Here is a 21,912-nt window from a genome sequence, read left to right as displayed (position 1 = left end):
CTGGGCACGCCGCTCGCGAGGCTTCCCACCACTCTGGGTCCGGGAACCGGGGGAGGGACGTCAGGACTGCGCCTGCGCATAGTCTCGGAGGCGGGGCCCGGGGGACGCGGGCAAGAGTGCTGGAAAAGCTGGCGCTGGAGTGAGAACGGGAGTAGCTTCCCGGGCGCCGAAGGTTGCGGCGCTCCAACAAGGACCCCGAAGTCCGCAGCCCGGGAACAGGCCCGCGGCTGCGAGGTGAGCGCCCGGCCCTCGTCCTGCCTGGGGCCGAGCTCGCGGAGGCCTGGCGGGAACACGGCCCCAGGAGAGGCGCAGATTGCAGGGACGGATGGGTGGGGCCGCGGGGAGGGCGGAGGAGAGATGCGGGGCACGGGCTTGGTTCCGGACGGGGCCGCGCTGTCTGGGCGCGGGTGAGGAGCCTGGACCCAAGGGTCGGTCGTCGGCGTCGTGGACCGCAGCTTCGCGAGCCGCTGTCGGCCCCGAGGGGAGGCAAAGCGGGCAGCGCGGGCCGTTTCCCTGCCTCTCCCTCTGCCCCGCTTCGGCTGCCTCCCGCTGAGCAGGGTCGGGGTTGTCTGCCCCCTTCGCTGTCACATCCTCCGCACCCAGCACGTGGCCGGTGCTCCATCACGGTGACAGACAGGTGCTAAGCAGGCTGGCGTCTGGGAGGAACTTTGGAGCCGGCTCTCCCTAGGCCCAGAGCTTGGCCCCATCCATCCTTACCCTGGTGACCCTGGGCAGGTCACTGACTCTTCGGGCACTTCGGCATCCTCGTTGGAAAGGGGCTGTTACCCTGGAGCCTTGCTGGTCAGTGAGGGTGAGAGGGATCTGTGCACCTAGCACCGTGCGTGACACGTGGTAGGCGCTTGGTACAGGGGAATTGCTGTTGGGGTGTCACCTCCCCAGAAAGTTCTCGCCTTCAGTAAGTGCGTCTATGCCAGATGCTCTGGCTGTGCAGAGAGGAATCACCGAGCTCCGCCTTTGACTAGGTGCAGCTGGGAGAGTGAGATCAGAGACCACAGCAGATCGTGGCGCTGTGATCAGGGGATACACTCAAGCTGTGGGTCCCTTAGCCTAGCCTTGGGTCACAGGAAGGCCTGCAGCCTGAAAGGGACCTTGAAAGGTAAGAGGTAGCCAAGTGACTGAAAGGTGAAGGACGTCCTGGGCTCGTCAAATCAGGAGCACGTGGAGCATCGCGCTGAGAACCACGAGCAGCTTTGCCTTGCTGAGATCAGTTAACGGTGCCCGGGTTTTGGAGGATGGAAGTGGAAAGGTGGTTAGGAGCTGGGTCCTGGGGGTCCTGGAGGACCTGGCGTGTCCTGCTGAAGAATGTTGACTTTCTTTGACCTTGGAGAACCAGCGAAAGATTGTCAGCAGGCTAGAGCCATCAGATCTGTGTTTGAAAGAAATCATTTTAATCGTTTGGCTGCAGTGTGGTGGTAGGTTTAAAGTGGTAGGGAATCCAGTAGGACAAGGTCCCTTATCCATGAAATATCCTCAGGTTTGTGAATTCCTTAAATTGCACGCCAAACTTTGTATGCATTCACATTTTTATAGGGTGAGGATCCATCATATTCATCAGACTCTAAAATGATAGTATATATGCCCATAGTCTATAGTGACATGGGGGGCCCTGGTGGAGAGCTGGCTCAGAGAGCTCTTCAGGTGGGGTCTTCAGTGGGTCTTGGTGCCAGATTGGATGTGGGGCCTGAAGGACAGCAAGGAGTTCATGATTTCCTGGTTTCTCCCAGCAATAATAAAATTTCCTGACAGGCAGAGGAGAGGGGAGGAGAGGGGCAGATCTGGAGGGGAGGATGATGGGTTCAGCTTGAGACATCTTTGCATTTGATGAGGCTGCTGAGCATCCAAGTGCCAATCAGGATCATTGGCCTCATTTTGATGCATGAATAATTTTGAGGCAAGAATGATTTCCTTAAGAACATGCATCAAGATTGCAGCAGGTAGCAAAGACTTTAATAAATGCTGCTTTTCCCTAAGCGCCTGGATTGATGATGGGAAGAAAGCCTTAAGGAGTTGCAAAGGCATTCCATGTCGTGATTTTCCAACCACGTCAGTGTTAAGGGATTTAAGGAGATGCTTCAGGATTCCACTAACAGTGGAATTACATTTTGTTTTTAAAATAAGTTTTGATTTAAATTTTAAATCATATTTAAAATTGTTATGTATATATAAATATGTATTTGTATATACTTAAGTATAAGATGCTTAAATATGCTATACACCAACATTTTAACCTGTCAGAGCCATTAACATGGTTCTTATGCTGCTAGGTTAACCTAGTTTTGTGCAGACCTTGGAATAAGGCTCTCCTGCCACCTCCCACTAACAAGAACCTCCCACTGGAGGTTCTCCTTTGCAACAGTCATCCACAGTAGTCTTCCAACGCATGCCTCTCTTTTTACTCTTATCCTTTGGAGTTAGTTCCCTACCTGGCAGCCAGGGTCATTGTTTAGAAAACAGAAGATACCTGATTGTGTCGCTAAGCTGCTTTTTAAAAGCCTCCATGTGGCTGGGCGTGGTGGCTCATGCCTGTAATCCCAGCACTTTGGGAGGCTGAGGCCGGTGGATCCTGAGGTCAGGAGATCGAGACCATCCTGGCCAACATGGCGAAACCCTGTCTTTACCAAAAATACAAAAATTAGCTGGGTGTGGTGGTGTGTGCCTGCATTGCAACTACTTGGGAGGCTGGGGCAGGAGAATCGCTTGAACCTGGGAGGTGGAGGTTGCAGTGAGCCAGGATCTTGCCACTACGCTATAGCTTGGCGACAGAGCAAGACTTCATCTCAAAAAAAAAAAAAAAAAGCCTCTATTCCATTCCAGAAGATCACAGCAGATAAGCAAAAAATAAAATAAAAAGCCTTCAGAGTCTTCCTGTTAAACTCAAAGTCCACTGTTACCACGGCCTGCGTGGCCTTCTGTGGCTCTTCGTCCTGGTCCGTTGCTGTCCTCCTGCTCCCACTCTAGCCAGACGGCCTTGACTATTCCCTCGGGCCTCCTCTCCACCTGCACAGCATTGCCTGCCTCCAGGCTATTTATGGCTGCCCTCACTTCATTCAGAAAAAGATCTAGAGCATCTTTTTCTAAAATACCCACCCCTTCCTTCTAGCAGTCTGTATCTTCTTAACTTGAGTTAGTTTTCCTCTTAGCAACTGTTGCCTATTAATAAATGTTATGTTTGCTTTTCTTGTTGGTCTGTCTACTCCGGCTAAGAACAGGCTCCCTGAGGTCAGGGGCTTTGTCTGTTTGGTTCACTGATGCGTCCTTGACATCTGGTAGGTGCTCACTATCTAGGAATGAATGAATAAATCAGATTTTCCTGCTACCCCACAAATAAAGAAAAATATAGAAATAAATGGGATGATGAGGCTGATTAAAAAGCTTGGGCTCAGGGGTCAGACTTGGGCAAGTGTCCTAAGGTCACCCCCTAGTAAGTGGACGTAGCGTGGGGTCTCCAAATACAGAGCATCTTTGGGTTGCCGCAGGGACTGTCATTGACTGCCGCGTGAGTCTCTTGTTCTTTTTCCTTCATCAGGTACATTGTTCCTCTGAAAAGCATCGTCCAGGTCAGAATGACAGGAATCTCTCTGTGCAGACCGCTGTATGTGGGACCTTTGAAGACAGTCAAATAGTGTTCGATTCTATAGTAAGCAGATTTTCTTGCTCCCTCTGGAGAATACAGTTTTTGGTAAAAATTGGTCAGGTTATCTTACTCATAAATCCTCTTGAAAGGCAAGTCACAGTTCTCTCATCTATAAAAGGCAAATTATAACCCACCTCTGTGAGCCCCTCGAGGGAGAACTTAGAGCCCTGCAGAGTGTGTGGCATATGGTATGTCCTTAAAAAGCATCAGTAGAGCAAATGAATACGTCACAAGGTTATTGTGAGGCTATGACAGTGTAATGTCCCGGGAGTTCTGTGAGCTGTGTAGCTTCATGGAGGTTAATTTGCTAAGTATAATATATGCTCTCCTATACAATTGGCAAGGATGACTCTTATGTTTCCAAGGTATTAATTATTAATTGCAAAAAAAGAAATATGTAACACAGACTCTGGGAAGCAAGGTCGTCTCCTTACCTGCCCTTAGTACAGTGGGGCGGTGAAGTGCTGGCATCTGAGAATGTCTTTATATCAGCTTTTACTTAAAGGTATTTCAAGACTTCAAGAAAAATGCACATTTCTGAGAGGTGTGTCTTTCTTAGCCCTGCCAAGTATAGAATGTGAAGCTGAGACAGTTACTGATCTCAGTATCTCGGCTGAACATCCAGTGTATCACAGCATATTTTGCTAAAATCTTGAATCAATTGAAGAGAAGTAAGACACTTGAAATTTTGAGAACTAGGTGACATGTCTGATACTTTTGAGAAAAGTGCTTTTCACACCTCTATATAGGACAAGAAGGTTTCTGAGTTTTTTGCTTATTGGGTTAACTTTTTGTAATTTAGTAGGAAAGAATGAAAAGGAATAGTATACAAGGGAGAAGTTTTATGTTTTATAGAAAAGGAACACACCCATGGAACTGGAAGGAATAGATGATTTTTATTTCTACTATGCATAAAGTGATTTAATGTTGGATTCCTGAGGTAACCAATATCAAAGTTGCTTTTCCTGGCTGGGCGCGGTGGCTCACACCTGTAATCCCAGCACTTTGAGAAGCTAAGGCGGGAGGATCACCTGAGAGCAGGAGTTCGAGACCATCCTGGCCAACATGGCAAGATCCCGTCTCTACAAAAAATGAAATTAGCTGGGTGTGGTGGCACATGCCTGTAGTCCGAGCTACTCAGGGAGGCGGAGGTGGGAGGATCACTTGATCCCAGGAGGTCAAGACTGCAGAAAGCCATGTTTGTGCCACTGCACTTCAGCCTGGGTAAGAGCGAGACTCTAGCTCTTAAAAAAAAAAAAAAGTTGCTTTTCCTGATGTAACTGTAACCAATATTTGTTTTTCCAGGGGATCTTCTCTGGATCGAGCAATGGTGGTAAAAAATGTTTCGCAAAGGCAAAAAACGACACAGTAGTAGCAGTTCCCAAAGTAGTGAAATCAGTACTAAGAGCAAGGTAGGGAAATGGAATTTGGAACAGAAACATAAGCAGGGAGAGTTTCGTTTCTTCTAGCTGGTATTGTATGGAGGATACTGACCATGGGCAGACCTCCTGATAATCTTCAAACTAGGTGTGTTTTAACATTTACTTTTTGCACTAGAGGTGCATTCTGTGGTTGGTTTAATTTAATCATTTTAGTAGGTTTTCTGAAATTCTTAAATCCATTAAACTAGATGGGACATGACCTATGAATGGTCTCATTGAAATAAGCACTGATTTAAAAACATTTTAAATGATAGAAATTGCAGGCATTAAGGGGCTGGACCTCTTGAATTCTAGGGTTTATGATGTGCATAATTATCTTAAGAGTGAGATTGGCAGATACCTGTATACCAGAGACTTTGAATGCTGTTGGAAGGTAAGCATGGATTTAATTCATGCAAAACAAACCTTTGAGGAGCTATTAAACTGGCAACTTTTGTCTCAAAGAATAAAATGATGTCTTGTTGACTGACAGATAATTTATTTTTCAATAAAGAGTATAAACATAGAGCCGGGCACAGTGACTCACACCTGTAATCCCAGCATTTTGGGAGGCTAAGGTGGGTCAGAACCTCAGGTTCTGGAGAGATTTTGAGGTGAGGTCTCATGGGACCTGAGTCACATGGTTTTTGTTGTTTTTTTTGTGACAGTTCACATAATAGTGTACTCTGCCCTGCCAGAGAGCCTCTGAATTCCTGCTGCAGGCCAGATACTAGTCAGAATAATTGCAGAAGCCCTGGACCAGAGACCTAGGATTAGAGAGCTAGTTTTGAGATCGGAGGCATTTACTGGATGTGACCTTGGCGAAGTCACTACGCGTCTCAGTCTCTTTTATTAAGCAAGGGTAATGGTCCTTGCCTGGCTTTCTGCACAGGGTTTGTTTCGGGTTCAGTGGGACTAATGGGAAAGCAAGGCATAGATGTTCACAAGAATATTCATAGAAGGCATCTTGTAAGGTGGTGGTAATGGCTTCGATTTAGACGAAGAATATTGCCACCGCATTTATCCAGTGTTATGTCATGGGACAAACGAACAGTTGAGATTATGTGATTTTTTTTTAAGTTTGTTACAGAGTTTCTCTTGAGAAAAATCTGTCACAGTTGATATACCTGAATAATTGATGTGATTTTTGTATGTGTCAGCTCAACTCTGATAAATAATTTGAATGGCTTAGAGGACTTCAGAGAAGACACAGCTACTTCTGTGTAGGTGTTTTGTTTACTTGTTTTTCTGTTCCTCAGTCTGTAGATTCTAGCCTTGGGGGTCTTTCACGATCCAGCACTGTGGCCAGCCTCGACACAGATTCCACCAAAAGCTCAGGTACATAAAAGGGTTAGATCATTTGTTGTCTGTTGCTTTTCATCTATGTTCATGTAGTTTTCCTAGGGTAGCACAGTGAGTTCTTCAGTAGTTGTGGCTTTCTTCCTCTCCTTTGCCACTTTTGACGAGAGTGTAGAAGTGGACCAAGATTTGGTGGGACGTGGGTTGAGGTTTTGGTGCGCTTGGTGAAAACCACATAGCCTTTGGAGATTGGCACAGGCACATGGGCAAACTGGAAGTTTCAAAGTAGTTTTTTAAGCATTGGGGTGGCAATAAATACATACACCTACTTTGTACCCACAAAAATTAAAAATAAAAGAAATGGGGTGGCAGAAGTTGAATTCTGTTGGACTTATGTTTATGGGGAATAGGACAAACGTCTTGGTGATTAAAGGGCTAAGGAGCCATTCATTAACCCCAGGGAACCCAGAAATTCCCCAGCTCACGACCACCACGAACACAAATAATTAAGGGGAGCGTCTGTCCCAGACCCTATTTATGCAGTTGCCTAAAATTAGTAGACCCTTAGAAATAGGCCAGGCGTGATGGCGCACGCCTGTAATCCCAGCACTCTGGAAGGCTGAGGTGGGTGGATCACCTGAGGTCAGGAGTTCCAGGCTAGCCTGGCCAACATGGTGAAACATCTCTACTAAAAATACAAAAAAGCAGCTGGGCGTGGTAACATACACTTGTAATCCCAGCTACTCAGGAGGCTGAGGCAGGGGAATCACTTGAACCTGGAGGCGGAGGTTGCAGTGAGTCGAGAATCATGCCACTGCACTCCAGCCTGGGCAATGGTGTGAGACTCCATCTCAAAAAAAAAAAAAAGAAATCTAACCCAAGCTCCCTAAGTAGCTGGTGACTAACTGGAAATATATTTGTATTGTTGTCTGAATTCCTCTTTCTCCATTCAGGACCCTGTACTAGGGAATCTGTAGCAGAGAATGTTGTAGCGTTTTAAGTCCATTGCCTTTACTGCCAGATGCTTTTACAATTATTAAAGATGTGAGCATCTTTTTATTACATAACCTAAAAGTAATCATATAGTAGTTCCTTAATCTGGCTGAGATGATAAGTCATTTGTAGTAATTTTTATATTGGCTAGATTTAGTGGCACACACACAGTTCTTCAACCATTGCTGTCATGTTAAGGGACTTCCTGCCTGGTGTTCCATCGACATTAAAAAGAAAAACTCTGTGGTCTTTTCTGATTGAATGGTAGAGGAAGAGTAGGCTTCCTGAATGAGGAAAGAAAGCTAACATGGTAGGCCAGGCGCAGTGGCCCATGCCTGTAATTCCAGAGGCTGAGGTGGGAGGATCACTTGAGCTCAAGAGTTCAAGACCTGGGCAAGGAAGTGAAACCCTGTCTCTACAGGGGAAAAAATGGTGAAGAGGGAGAAAAAACCAAAAATAATTATCATTCATCATAAAGGTAATCATTATGTAGTGACCTTTTCTTTACTGTTTGTTTTGAAGTGAAGATTAATGTTTATTCCTATTATTGAGACCTTTGAATAATATATTTAGTATACCAGGAATCACTGAGGAAAAGGTTAGTGAAATTTTAAGTTCTACTCCATTACATAAAAATATTTTGCATTATAAAATTTGTAGTTAGTGGTTGTGTTCTAATGACAGTCCGGTTTTTCTTTGGGAAGGGACTGAGGATACCCTGTAATGCGAATATTTCTTCTGAAGTCTTACAACTTTTCTTTCATCTTTAGGACAAAGCAACAGTAATTCAGATACCTGTGCAGAATTTCGAATAAAATATGTTGGTGCCATTGAGAAACTGAAACTCTCTGAGGGAAAAGGTCTTGAAGGACCCTTGGACCTGATAAATTATATAGATGTTGCTCAGGTAAAAAAAAAAAAAGATCCATAACTCTCTGGTTATGAGAATCTGGGGAGCCAGCTCGTGGCTTTGGGGCAAGGTGCCCACTCTTCGGGTCCCCTGGGTGCCGCTCCCCTTGCTCTGAACCGGAAGCCTCCCCCTCCAGTCACCACTGCAGGTGTGTGTGAGCTCTGAGCCGCAGAGGAGCACTGGCGCTGTTCCTTCAAACACAGTACTTTTTTTTTTTTTGAGATGGAGGTTTGTTCTTGTTGCCCAGGCTGGAGTGCAATGGCACGATCTCGGCTCACTGCAACCTCTGCCTCCCGGGTTCAAGCGATTCTCCTGCCTCAGCCCTGAGTAGCTGGGATTACAGGCATGCGCCACCATGCCTGGCTAATTTTGTATTTTTAGTAGAGACAGGGTTTCTCCATGTTGGTCAGGCTGGTTTCGAACTCCTGACCTCAGGTGATCCACACGCCTCAGCCTCCTAAAGTGCTGGGATTACAGGTGTGAGCCACCACGCCCAGCCCACAGTACTTTTTATTAATTTTTTTTTTTTTTTTGAGATGGCGTCTCACTCTGTCGCCCAGGCTGGAGTGCAGTGGTGCAATCTTGGCTCACTGCAACCTCTGCCTCCCAGGTTCAAGCAATTCTGCTGCCTCAGCCTCCTGAGTAGCTGGGACTACAGGCACACGCTGCCATGCCCGGCTAATTTTTTTGTATTTTAGTAGAGACAGGGTTTCACCAGGTTGTCCAGGCTGGTTGCGAACTCCTGACCTCCAGTGATCCGCCCGCCTCAGCTTCCCAAAGTGCTGGGATTACAGGCATGAGCCACTGTGCCTGGCCTATTAATACTTTTTTATGGGGCTGATCAATCCTATTTAAATGAAGAGCTGATTGCAGTGATTGGTTATATTCCATAGGTTCTTTTAAAATAATCTGGCTAAACCTTGCATACCACTATCAGACCAGTTCTGTGTCTGAATAATCTAATTCATAATGATGTCGACCAAACATATATGTTTATTCATTCGAGGTTTCCAACAAGAATTGAGGTGAGGTGGGTTTCAAAAAGATTACTTTTTATCTTCTTGATAAAAAGTAATCATCATGAAGGAAAATTAAGAATGAACATGAAGATAAATCAAAAGTATAAGGTGTATAAGCATGAAATGTTATAAACTCTGTACCCTTGCCAATAGTGCAAGTAGATGAGCCAAAAGACTTAGTTAATTCAGTAATAAGAAAAAAAAGTAAATTGCTTCTGGAGTTTCTAGAAAATGAAATTACTTTTTTATGTGCTCATTAACAGAGGGATATTACTGCAATAGAATGATTGTCATCTGTTCAGAGTGTTAGTTAATCTTAAGAATGTGTAAACTCTTAAGTCATGGAAAACAAGAACATGAAATAGAACGTGGCAGGGCATGGTGGCTCACAGCTGTAATCCCAAGACTTTGGGAGGCAGAGCTGGGGGGAGGGGAGATATCACTTGAACCCAGGAGTTTGAAACCAGCCTGGGAGAAACAGCGAGACCTTGTTTCTCCAAAAGATTTTTTAAATTGCTGAGCACAGTGGCTCATGCCTGTAATCCCAGCACTTTGGGAGGCCGAGGTGGGCAGATCACTTGAAGCCAGGAGATCAAGACCAGCCTGGCCAACATGGTGAAACCCCGTCTCTACTAAAAATACAAAAATTAGCTGGGTGTGGTGGTATGCGCCTATAGTCCCAGCTACCTGGGAGGCTAAGGTTGAACTACTTGCTTGGACTCAGGAAGCAGCGGTTGCAGTGAGCCAAGATTGCACCACTGCAGTCCAGCCCTGGGTGGTGCAGTGAGACTCTGTCTCAAACAAAACAAAACAAAATGAAAAACCAGCTTGGGCAAGATCCCCATCTCTACAAAATCAACTGGGTGTGGTGTTGCGCACAGGTAGTCTCACATACTCAGAAGGCTGAGGCGGGGGATTCCTTCAGCCCAGGAGGTCAAGGTTGCAGTGAACCATCATTGTACCACTGCACTCCAGCCTGGGTGACAGAAGTGACTGTCCCCCCCAAAAAAAACCAGAAACAAAGTGTCATGTCTTTATGAAAGTAAAGGAAGATACCTATCTGAAGGACATCATCAGTAATCTAAATTGCCATTTAAGAGAACTCGGCTGGGCATAGTAACTTATGCTTGTAATCCCAGCACTTTGGGAGGCTGTGGTGGGTGGATCACTTGAGGTCAGGAGTTTAAGACCAGCCTGGCCAACATGGTGAAACCCCATCTCTACTGAAAATACAAAAACTAGCTGGATGTGCTTGAACCCAGGAGGCAGACATTGCAATGAGCTGAGATCATGCCACTGTACTACAGCCTGGGTGGCAGAGTGACACTCTGTCTCAAAAATAATTTTTTTTAAATGAAAAATATTTTTTTAAATGGGAGAAATGTTTCTTCTGCTTCTGTGGAGAGAAATTCTTTCCTGGCTAATGTGTGTACCCCACATTCTTTTTTTTTGTATGTGTGAATTTTAGTGGGGAACAGGACACAGGGTGGGAAATGTCACCTTGGGCCGTGGTACGCCCCGCCTCCCAGAGAATGTCCGTTTGCATTCTGATCTTCCTAGGCTGCTTTATGGAACGTTTTCTTCTTCTTGGAGCTGCTGTTGCTGCCAGCAGCCTCTTCAGGTCCACTGCTGACTGGCTTCTCTTTGGAAGAGTTTCCTCTTTTTCTTGGAGATGCTTCTGTTGCCTGCCTCTTCGGGGTCATTAACTGTTTCCTCCTTGGGTGATGATTTCTTCCTCTTGGGAAGACTGGTACCCCACATTCTTTAAAAGATTTGGGCTTGTGATGGCCAGACACTAAAAGTGACTAGTCAGACTTAAGACTATAACATAATTTTAATCTTTATCATGTAATTTATTTTTACTTTAAAGCAAGATGGAAAGTTGCCTTTTGTTCCTCCGGAGGAAGAATTTATTATGGGAGTTTCCAAGTATGGCATAAAAGTATCAACATCAGATCAATATGTAAGTAATATAATTTATTAAGAAAAAATGTGTTTGGATAATAGGGATTTCAGGCCATTAAGAGCCCCCTTATAATTAAGGCTACTCCTGTTTGCAGTGATTGGTTTGTAAACATTCCTGGTGGTCTTAAACCTAACCAATTTCTTAGGGTGAGTAAGGACTTCCTTTCTTTCCTGTGTTGGAAGGGCACATGCAACCAGCCCCACCCCCCAACCCCCAAAATGATGGCTCCAAATGCATTTTCAACTAAGGTCAATTAAGAGCAGGTGTCAGCTCAGAAGGTGGGCACAGACACTGGGATGGTCAGCTTAGATCCCTCCACTCCTGTCTTGTGGGATTTAAGTAGGAAGGCATGATCCTGAAGGGAGATGGCCCAGCAACAGCATACGGGAACATCCTTGGGGTGAGAAACCTGTGGATATGCTGTTTAAAGCCTCACTCTGTCTGGGAGGGCGCGTCATAGGACTAACAGACATTTAAAAGAGTTCTGATCTGTCGGAATCTTTCCTGACTTCTGCAGGATGTTTTGCACAGGCATGCTCTCTACTTAATAATCCGGATGGTGTGTTATGATGATGGTCTGGGGGCAGGAAAAAGTTTACTGGCTCTGAAGACCACAGATGCAAGCAATGAAGAATACAGCCTGTGGGTTTATCAGTGCAACAGCCTGGTGAGACTCTGTTACTTTTTGTTACTCTGAAACTTTGGTTTCATCAAGTCGCAAAACCCAGGGACTGTTTTTGAAGTCTAGAGAAATACAATCCATTCTAGATGGAGTATTTGGCCTAGGGATAGTTTAGTGGAGCCGAGGTCAGCCGGCTGGCCAGACTTAGTGCAGGTTTGTCAACTATTTCTGTTAGGGCCAGTGGCAGCACTCGTGCCTGGATTTAAAGGTTTAAGGCAAACAAAGCAACTGAGGAAAAGTGTATCCTCTAGGGACTAACGGTTCCCTCCATTTCTGAATGTTGTTGCCCTCCTAGACTGCGTGATCAGCCTTCTCAGGCTGCAGCAGCTGTTTGCGCTCTTCTCTCAAGGAGGGCAGAAAGGGCCCACGTGCAGGGAAGCTCACAGGATGGGTTCCACTGACCCAGGCAGGCATGTATTGTTGACTTTCCAAAACTTGATTATAGGCTTAGGAGAGGTCTTAAGAGGGTCAGGTGTAAGCCTCTGCTAGCCAAATTAAGTTCAGGAAGAGATCGATGAATGCTGCTCTTACTATATCTTTTCATGTAATGTAGGAACAAGCACAAGCCATTTGCAAGGTTTTATCCACTGCTTTTGACTCTGTGTTAACATCTGAGAAACCCTGAATCCTGCCATCCAGTAGAAGTCAACTTCATCTGAAAGTTCAGTTGTTTTCAATCTGCAATACTGAACTGTTACGGAAATAATGAAGTCATCCCTTGCTCTGGATTTTCTGAAGAAAATGCATTGTGTAAAATGCTGATCATTTGTTTATTAAAATGTGTCATATTACACAGTGAGTTAGCTCTCAATGAAGTCATCTACTTTTGGGATAAAAAGCCTCATTTGTCTTTTTCTAATTCAAATAAGCTTAACCTAAGTGTCACAGAAGCCTAGGTGTCACAGAGGTCCACTGAGCGCCTGAGGAGGACTGATGGCTTCCCAGTGATGTGGTATCACTGGCATGGACCTCTGTCCGGCAGAGGTGTGGACTGGGGACCTGGATTCATGCTGGTTTGGAACAGTGACATTGCCAACGTAAGACACATAAAGTAGGTTTTGGGAAGTGTCCTAGTCAAGGTAACATGCTGGCAAACCACAATGCTTCTCTTAGAGTTAACAGGACCTTAAAAGATGATTACTGCTTATGCTTAAGTAATAATATGCAAAGGATCACACATACAGTGATGTGGTACCTTTTTTTTTTTTTTAAAAAGAAAAGGACTGTCAGTATACAAAACTTTAAAGGTTAAAAACATTAAAAATAAAACCATGTCCATTTAAAAGTATTTTATTTTTTTTCCAGTCAAATGACTAGTTAACAAGAGAGTAAACTTATTAAACATGCTCTAGTTATAAATCACTGCATTAAGGACAATGAAAATAATTTTGGTTATACAATATATACAAGTTGTGCTGCAACCAGACCAAAGTAATCAGGTGAATGAACTGAATATCATACATCCCAAAACAGCATCCTAAGCTGCATGTTATGTTATCCACCCCTTAACAGATCACACAGGAACTATTAGTCTGGGCGCATACTTCTGAGTCATCATCCCTAGATTTGATGATGGAGCATGGCATGCAAAATGCCAGAATCCTGCAGCTGAAGTTCATGAAACGTAAACTTTAAATATAAATAGATATCTACAATGCTTTCCTTTCTCTCAGTTGCTTTTTTTTTTTTTTTAATTTGCAAAGAGCAAATAACTAAGAGGCTATTAGCAGGGCCATTAATATAATTTCTCCTCTGGTAAGAGTACTATTAGTTACTGCACAATAGCACCAAATTGTAGACTGGAAAAATATTTCCTAGATATTTATGTACCAGTGAACCTGATAGATTAATTTGGGACTAGAGTTCAAATGTTGATATGAATCAACTTTATTCTTTATATAGCTGGCACCAGGCGGTCAAAAGGCTGACTATAAATACAGATGGAGGAGGATTGTTAAAATAGACGTAAGTGCACTGTGCAAAATACATCTGTTTACTTTCTGAAATCTATGAAAAAATTAAATGAAGGGTTCAAACAACAGAAATGAACAATTAGTGAAAACAGATGTAGTGCTTAAAAAAGAAAAAGACTTTAATTACAGATCGAACACATTTTTGCCTGGAACTTTGAAAGGCAAAAAGCGATTGCTATACAACATCATATAACATTCCAGTTTGTTCTGTCTTCCTTTATAACAACAACAAAAAGTACAATGCCAAAACAAAACAAAAAACCTCTACACTTAAAGAGTCTTGCATGATAAAGACAGGCTGCTTCAATCAAATGTACCATCGCAACAAATGCAGTAACAGCATTGCTGCCTCACTTTCCAAGCCTACACTCAAATTTATTCTTTACTTTTGTTCAGAGTTCAAGTGGGTATCATATGCCTATTTATTCTCAGAGTGCCAAAATTTCCAATATTCCTACTATGAATCTTACCTTCACAATTACTAAATAGAGGTATGACAGTCAAGTTCATTAAACTAATGAGTTTTGATTTTATAGTATACAACCTAATCCCCCCCACTACTGCCCCATTTAGCTTAAGAATGATATGATGGCCTTAAATAGTAAAAACTGGGATGTTTGGGAGTATTTTATTATCTGGGATCTATAGATTTCTGATACGTTCTTGATTATAAACAGATGGACAGATTAAATTTCAAGACAGTGTGACTACCATTCCTGTTGGAATATTATATAAATACAAGACACTAAACTGAGTAAACATTCTCATGGGCTAGAAGAAGGGAAGGCAGTGGTACACTCAATAGGAAACAGCAAGTGATGTGTTACTTTATTGCGGTCTGAGCCACAGAATTCTATTGTGTACAGTTGCTTTCTGTGTGATTCAGGAAGTTCAAGAAAGCAAATTCCAAAACACCTAAAGCATATCAACTAATTTAAAAGAACTTCTTTGCAATCCATCATCCTTAGTTTTTAACCAAATTCAGGAAATGCAGTTTTATATAACCTGGAACGGAATGAACTGTGGTTACCCTACATTGTCATAAACCGTCAGTAGTTTTGTTAAGTATGATTGTTCACAACAGGTTATACACACATGCAGAATATAATGATAGCTGCAATCTCACAAATTAGGGCTAGAAAGTACAATGCTAATGTGTAAATTTCCAAGTTGCTTTTTAAACAAACACTGGGTGGATTTCAAAGGAATATGTGTCTTTAAAGGTGAACTGAGGGCCGGGCGTGGTGGCTCACACCTGTAATCCCAGCACTTTGGGAGGCCGAGGCGGGTGGATCACGAGGTCAAGAGATCGAGACCATCCTGGTCAACATGGTGAAACCCTGTCTCTACTAATACAAAAAATTAGCTGGGCATGGTGGCGTGTGCCTGTAATCCCAGCTACTCAGGAGGCTGAGGCAGGAGAATTGCCTGAATCCAGGAGGCGGAGGTTGCGGTGAGCCGAGATCGTGCCATTGCACTCCAGCCTGGGTAACAAGAGCGAAACTCCATCTCAAAAAAAAAAGGTGAACTGATGGCATTTTATCAAGAAAGTCCAGGGCTGGGCTATGGACTTCTGAAGCAGCAGTTGACTCCTAAAGTAACTGTGCTAAAGGTCACCAACTCCAGAATCAGGCCAAGGAATGCAGGAAGAGTTTATTTCCAATACACTTAATGCAAACATTTTTAGGTCTAGCTAATTCCGTAGAGGCAGGATCTTAATTATGTATAATAGTTAAAATAACTTTTCAGTTCACCTGTTGGGAAATTCAGTTTTTCCTAATAAATGCATAGCAGTGTTTCATGAAAATGACAAATTATAAAAACAATTACTGATATGTAAAAACTGCCTCTGAGTTTTTAAAACAGAGCAGCGGCATTAGAGAACATGGGCTACCACACAAACAGTTCATGAAACCGGTTATCTGCAAGAGTTTTGGTACCAATAACGAAACAGGAACATAACTGTTAATGCTTTTGTTCAGTAGCAATTCAGTCAGCGATAAAGTGCACAAATGACACTGGGAACGCGCCCTTGCGACCAGGATCTCCATCAATGTGGCCAATCTGAAATGGAGAAAAGTGTAGGTTGTTATTAAAATTCCAAACGTTGGTGGAAACTTTGAAGGGCATTACATAGAGCATTTGGTGAAAAAAAGGAAGACTGGTTCAGAAGACTCTTCTGCAAGGAATTACTTGGGTAAAATATCCAAATGACTTTTCTCTTTTTCTCCTCACCACATTTCAAATAGTGCTGGCCTCTCCTGTGTAAGGAACTCTTCCAGCCATGTCTCAGATGTTCACTCGTGGGGATGGCCACCGCCACCTGTTCTTGGGAGGCACACAGGTCAGCTGTCTGATCACTACTCCCCACTTGCCTTTTCTGAATGAATGAATGAATGAATGAATGAATGAAGAAACTGAGTGTCACAAGTTTGTGAGTTGCAAAGTCACCAGAAGTGGCAAAGGTAAGTTGGCCCCATTTCAACGAGTCAAGCACTTGTGGAAGTCTCCAATCTATCCACTGATGTTTGCTCTGGGTAGATACATAAATTATATCCAAGTATGATCTCGAGAGTGCAAACGACGTAGGCAAATAAAAGGCTAAAAACAGCCAAAATATGAATGGTGGGCTTTTTGTGGAGTGGAGAGGGGGCACTGTGGTTTGGGCAATTTGTTTTCTTTATATGCCTCCATTTTCCAGTTTTGGAAATGAGCAGGTACTTTGCACATGGCTAAGCCTGTAGTGAGACTGGCGCCCCGTCTGGATAGTGGGTTGGAGGCAACTGTGGGAGCTGGGTGGGCGGGATCCGTGTGCAGGTGGGTCTGGCTGGGGTGTGGATGGTTAGGGAGAAGGTAGGTTCAGATCCTTATGGGCTCTGTGCAGCCAAGCTGGGCACTCTCCTCACTGGAGCCCAGATGCTGTGGCCCCCTCTGAGTCTGTGCTATAGTGAGGCTGATGGTGGGAACTCCCAATCCACAAACACTATTGATTGACTGATTGATTGATAGATGGAGTCTGGCAGAGACAGAGTCTGGCTGTGTTGCCCAGGCTGGAGTGCAGTGGCGAGATCTTGGTTCACTGCAACCTCCACCTCATGGGTTCGAATGTGTCTCCTGCCTCAACCTCCCATGATAGATGGAGTCTGGCAGAGACAGAGTCTGGCTGTGTTGCCCAGGCTGGAGTGCAGTGGCGAGATCTTGGTTCACTGCAACCTCCACCTCATGGGTTCGAATGTGTCTCCTGCCTCAACCTCCCAAGTAGCTGGGATTACAGGTGCCTGCCACCATACCTGGCTAATTTTTTGTATTTTTAGTAGAGAACCGTTATCGGCCAAGCTGGTCTCGAACTCCTGACCTCAAGTGTTCTGCCTGCCTCAGCCTCCCAAAGTGCTGGGATTAGAGGTGTGAGCCACCATGCCCAGTTCACAGACACTTTTACTCTATTAAGGGCAAACAAAGCCACAGGTAAGACCAATAAACCCAGCCCTGCCAGATAAAGGCAGTGCTGCCTGGCCTGAGAGCTGCCAGCACCTCTGGAGGCTGAAGACGTGCAGTTTCAACAGCAGTGGGAGCTCTGCGAGGGAGAGTGATTAAAGATTGTATTAAAACTCCTTGCACTTGACAGAGCAGTTCCCCTGAATCCTGTGAGGTCCCAGTTGAACTGTCCACTTTGAGCTCAGGTGTGGAGCTGTGCCACTTGTGTCTGCTGTGTGGCAGGCTCTGCCTGGGGCTTTCTGTCTGCGCCTCTTTCAAGCCAGTTCATCCATCGCCCTCACTGTGTGCAGCTGCCGCTTAGTGGGTGCTCACCGGATCATCTGCACCAGACTCTGTGTCCTCCCTTTCACAGATGATCTCACTAAAGCTTAAAGATAAAAGCAACCTGGCCCAGGTCCCCAGACTCTGAGTGGCCAAGTCTGAATTCTTAAGTGGTCGGCACTCATCTTGCTCCCACACCCTGCTGGACACCTGGGCGGCCATAGATCATTTCAGGACCAGATTCACACCTGGGGCTCTGAGCTCTAGGGCGGCTCTTTCCAGACACCTGATTCCACTAATCCAGCAATGGGGGGTGATGACCTAGAAACTCAAGGCCTCAAAATGAAGAAGTCTCATTTCAGGCCCTCGTGTGCACTCTGGAAACTGCACCCTAACAGGGGAGGAAGCCACCCCGGGAAATAATCAGGCCTGCTCAGAGGTGGGTGTCCATGGAGGAAGCAACTCCTGAGGATGCTCAAGGGCAGAGGCACCAGGAACCAGGTCTAGACTGCTCAGGCCGAGAGAACCTCACCTGTGAGCGGTCTCTCCAGCCAGGTGGGCAGGGACGTGGCTCAGCCCCCAGGAAGCTCCCGGGCCCCACCCTTGACTTACCCACCACTCCTGGTCTTCCTCCCCATCCACGATGATCACATCCCCCTCGGAGAAGGTTAGCTCATCAGGGTTGTCAGCCACACAGTTATAGAGCGCTTTTACCCGCTTAGGCTTCAACTTGCTCTGTGTCAGGAGAGGGAACAAAGGTTAGTGTGGCTGGAGGCCTCAGCTCTCAGGGCAGAGAACTGAAGCACCCTGCCTTTCCCAGTCTCAGGAGTCCTGTACCCAGGACTGAGAAGCCCGCAGATGCCAAGGCGGGGCAGGTCAGTGCGGCTCACGTGCCAGGGAGAGAAAAGGGAAGAGCTCCCCGCCGAACAGAGAGCAGGGGCTGGGCCAAGGGCTGAGAAAGGAAGTGGCTAGGACAGGGTGCTCTGAGTGGGCCCGTCCTGGAGCTGCGGTGGGAGGACAAACCCACCAGCTGCTGGGATCCAAGCAATCAGGTATCAAGAAGACCCCTGCCCTGCCCTGACCAAGCAAAGAGGGGAAGGCTTGTTTCCCTGGGCCCTTGTGAAACCACCTGCACCCTTCTGGCTAGAGCAGAGGGGCAGGAAAGAGGGCTCGTCACTTACTGCCTGTGACTTCCTAGGCATGGGTGCAGGGGGCTGCAGGACCACGGCATTGGACAGAGGACCCAGAGCTTCTGCTGCAGAGAGATCCACTGTAGAGCAAAAATGAAGCAACTTGAGACATCCCATCAATCATAACCATGAGACTTAACGTACAAGCCACAGGGTGTGCCTGGAAGCAGATTTCCCCCAGGTGTTCCAATCTGTTGAGGGAAAAAGAGAACCTTCTGCCTTGGATGTAGCCCTTGTAGAGCCCGTGAGGCAGCAAGTGTCCCCCAGTCAGCTGGGTGTAGCCGGGGCCTCCCCAGCTCCCCATGTCGGCAGGAGGGGACAGGGTGAGGGGCCCCAGGACTGAGCTGCTCAGGAGCAGGGGTCTCAGAAGCTGAGGAAGGAAGGGAGGAGGGAGGAGGGAGAAAAGCAGAGGAGAAGGGGAAGAGGAGGGGAGGGGAGGGGTAGAGGAAGGCAGGAGGTCGGGGAGGGCAGCAGGGCTGTGGAATGGTGGACAGCTGGCCCCTCCCTCAGGCCTGACCACCTGGCAGGGAACGTCCCCCACGCTGCCCACCATGGACCAAGCAGAAACAAATTCAGTCCCAAATTAAATAATTACCAGGTCCTCTCGGTTGGCCTTTGTTGGTCAGTGGGGTGGACTTGTCAGCCCTACAAAAACAGGGAAAAGGTAGATTGATTGCTACCTGAGGGTATCTGCCCCTATCTTGTCCCCTTTTAAATTCTGAGTTTGAGATGAAAATGTGAGAGTGATTTCCTCCACTGTCACTTAGCTCTTTTTTTTTTTATGGGAAAAGGATGAATGAGAGGCCCTGAGGAAAGTGCTAGATCCAAAGTTTCTGATCCTAAAACCAGGGCTTTTCCCAAGCACTCTGTCCATGTGAGCCCGCCGCCGCCGGCCAGGGTCTGGAGTGATGCTGGGCACCGGCCCCACCCCGAGTCTGCTCAGCCCCTTCCCTGCCTCAGTCCCATCACATGAAAGGGTAGAGCTGAACCTTAATGTCAGGCCCAGGTGGCTCAGCCAGGATGTGTGTGAGCACCTTGGGCCAGTGCTGTCCATGCCTCTGTGGTCCCTGCTTCTGGGAACTAATGTGGCTGACCACAGGCTCAGGCCCCATCCATGAGCCTCTGGGCCAGCGCACCCCAAAGCCACAAGGTAGAAGCGACGAGTGAGGAGGTGGTTCTCAGGGCTGGCAGACAGGGCTCCATCAGCTCAAACCTGCCGTCTGGCAGCCCTGGATGAATGGGTTCTGGAGAGTCGGCATTTTCATCTGTGAAAGGTGTGACACAAGATCCGACAACTCCAGAGCTAAGGACCAGCGCCGTAGATGAGAGGCTCTGGCTTCAGTTAACTGGTGGATCTCCTGGACCTAGCACGAAGCCAGGCACAGGACGGGGGCTTGAGAAGCAGAAGAGGAAGACCAGGGAAGAAGCGAGGGCAAGGATGGGATTCATTCCACTGTCAGACACTCCCTTTGCTGCTCGCAATGAACCCCGTCTGGCCTCGTTGCTTGCAGTCCCAGAATGAAGGGAGAGAAAACATCACATTGGTTTTGCTCATACTTTCAAGGAACTGAAAAGGCATAAAACACAAACCCCTCCCATTTGACCAGTCTGGCCATTTGTTTTCCATCCATGTCTCTGGGTGTAAATGTCTCTACAGACATCATTCCCCTGACCTGGCTGACCCGCTGGCCTGCAGTCATCCCTAACTACAGAACACTCACAGGAATGGCCTGATCCTCACTTTTTCTTTAGAAGAGGCAGATAGTAAACTTTTTAGGCTTAGTGGTTTTTCTTTTCTTTTTTTTTTTTTTCGGAGATGGAGTCTCACTGTTGCCCAGGCTGGAGTGCAGTGGCGTGATCTTGGCTCATTGCAACCTCTGCCTCCTGGGTTCAAGCAATTCTCCTGCCTCAGCCTCCTGAGTAGCTGGAATGACAGGCATGCGCCACCATGCACGGCAAATTTTTTGTATTTTTAGTAGAGATGGGGTTTCACCATGTTGGCCAGGCTGGTCTTGAACTCTCCAGTGATCTGCCCACCTTGGTTTGTAATCCCAAGGTGCAGGCATTACAGGTGTCAGCCACCATGTCTGGCCTTTGTTTTTTGAGTCAGAGTCCTGCTCTATTACCCAGACTCAAGTGCCTGGTAATAGTTCATAATTCATAGTTCACTGCAGCCTTAAACACCTGGGGTCAAGGGATCCTCACACCTCAGCCTCCTGATTAGTTGGGACTAGAGGTGCATGCCATCAAACTTGGCTAACTTTGAAAATTGTTCGTAAAGACATGGTCTCACCATGTTGTCCAGGCTGGTCTCAAACTCTTAGTCTCAGCCTCTGAAAGCTCTGGGACTACAGGTGTGTGCCACTGTGCCCAGATGGCTTTGTGGATTCTAGCATCTCTGTCGCAATTATTCAACTCTGCCACTGTGGCAGAGTGGCACAGAAAGCAGCCCCAGGCTGCATAAACAAATAGTGTGGCTAATGTTCCAATAATATTTTATGAGCACTTAAGTGAACCTCACATGATTTTCATGTGCCATAAAATATCCTTTTGATTTTTTTTCAACCAATTACAAATATAAAAGCTATTCTTAGTTCTTAGTTCATGGGCCACAAAAACAGGCGGCGGCTGGATTTGGCCGGTGAGCCATAGTTTGCTGACTCCTACTCTAAGAGAACAGGTGTGAAAATTCACATTTATACCAGAGACAAAATGACTGATGTGGGGAGGGATACTATCCTTTACAAAGAGGCTGTGCCAGTGTATTCCTTCAGTCGGAACCCCGCCAGGCACTGAAAATATGATTCCATCCATCCTCCTCTGTCCTGGCCATCTCTCACCTCACCTGCCCTGCTTCCCTCTTTTCTGACAGTCAGATCTGAAACCAGGTAAAATCGTGTTCAAGAGGAAACTCGTCCAGCTCCCCCTAGCTAGACTTCTGAGAGCCAGGAACGGCAGACTGCTCCTTAGCCAGAACTTCAACACATGATTTGGTCTCTTGAAACACAGCAGCTTGGAGAGTGCAAATCCCAAGGAGTCACAAGGGAA

The 21,912-nt window shown here is 46.1% G+C and overlaps 2 protein-coding genes across 5 annotated transcripts in view; one reads left to right on the top strand and one right to left on the bottom strand.

The window, feature by feature from the left end:
* The first annotated feature begins 91 nt into the window (after positions 1–91).
* Positions 92–12,744, top strand: ITGB1BP1 (integrin subunit beta 1 binding protein 1). 3 transcript variants are annotated; one of them, XM_012438812.3, is made up of 8 exons: positions 92–234; positions 3,548–3,658; positions 4,961–5,067; positions 6,336–6,414; positions 8,139–8,275; positions 11,168–11,260; positions 11,781–11,930; positions 12,499–12,744. In XM_012438812.3, the coding sequence occupies exons 3-8, from the start codon at positions 4,996–4,998 to the stop codon at positions 12,568–12,570; spliced, it is 603 nt and encodes a 200-aa protein (XP_012294235.1). In that variant the 5' UTR covers positions 92–234; positions 3,548–3,658; positions 4,961–4,995; the 3' UTR covers positions 12,571–12,744. The 3 variants fall into 3 exon arrangements, with proteins under 3 accessions (XP_012294235.1, XP_012294237.1, XP_012294236.1); XM_012438814.3 differs by lacking the exon at positions 92–234 and adding an exon at positions 634–801; XM_012438813.3 differs by lacking the exon at positions 92–234 and adding an exon at positions 820–1,117.
* Positions 12,745–13,219: 475 nt separating this feature from the next.
* The window catches only part of ASAP2 (ArfGAP with SH3 domain, ankyrin repeat and PH domain 2), a 195,590-nt gene continuing 186,897 nt past the window's right edge, over positions 13,220–21,912 (bottom strand). For both annotated transcript variants that reach the window (XM_012438817.3, XM_012438819.3), the window contains 4 exons: positions 19,460–19,509; positions 18,856–18,944; positions 18,287–18,409; positions 13,220–15,982 (listed from right to left, as the gene is read on the bottom strand). In XM_012438817.3, the coding sequence (XP_012294240.1) occupies positions 15,908–15,982; positions 18,287–18,409; positions 18,856–18,944; positions 19,460–19,509 (337 nt within the window). In that variant the 3' untranslated portion in view covers positions 13,220–15,907. The remainder of the gene's footprint in view (positions 15,983–18,286; positions 18,410–18,855; positions 18,945–19,459; positions 19,510–21,912) is intronic.

The sequence above is a fragment of the Aotus nancymaae genome, unplaced genomic scaffold (assembly GCF_030222135.1).
Source record: "Aotus nancymaae isolate 86718 unplaced genomic scaffold, 86718_ANA_hifiasm-v0.15.2.pri h1tg000057l, whole genome shotgun sequence".
In the NCBI taxonomy this organism is placed as follows: Eukaryota; Metazoa; Chordata; class Mammalia; order Primates; family Aotidae; genus Aotus; species Aotus nancymaae.
This window is presented reverse-complemented; position numbering and strand designations above follow the sequence as displayed.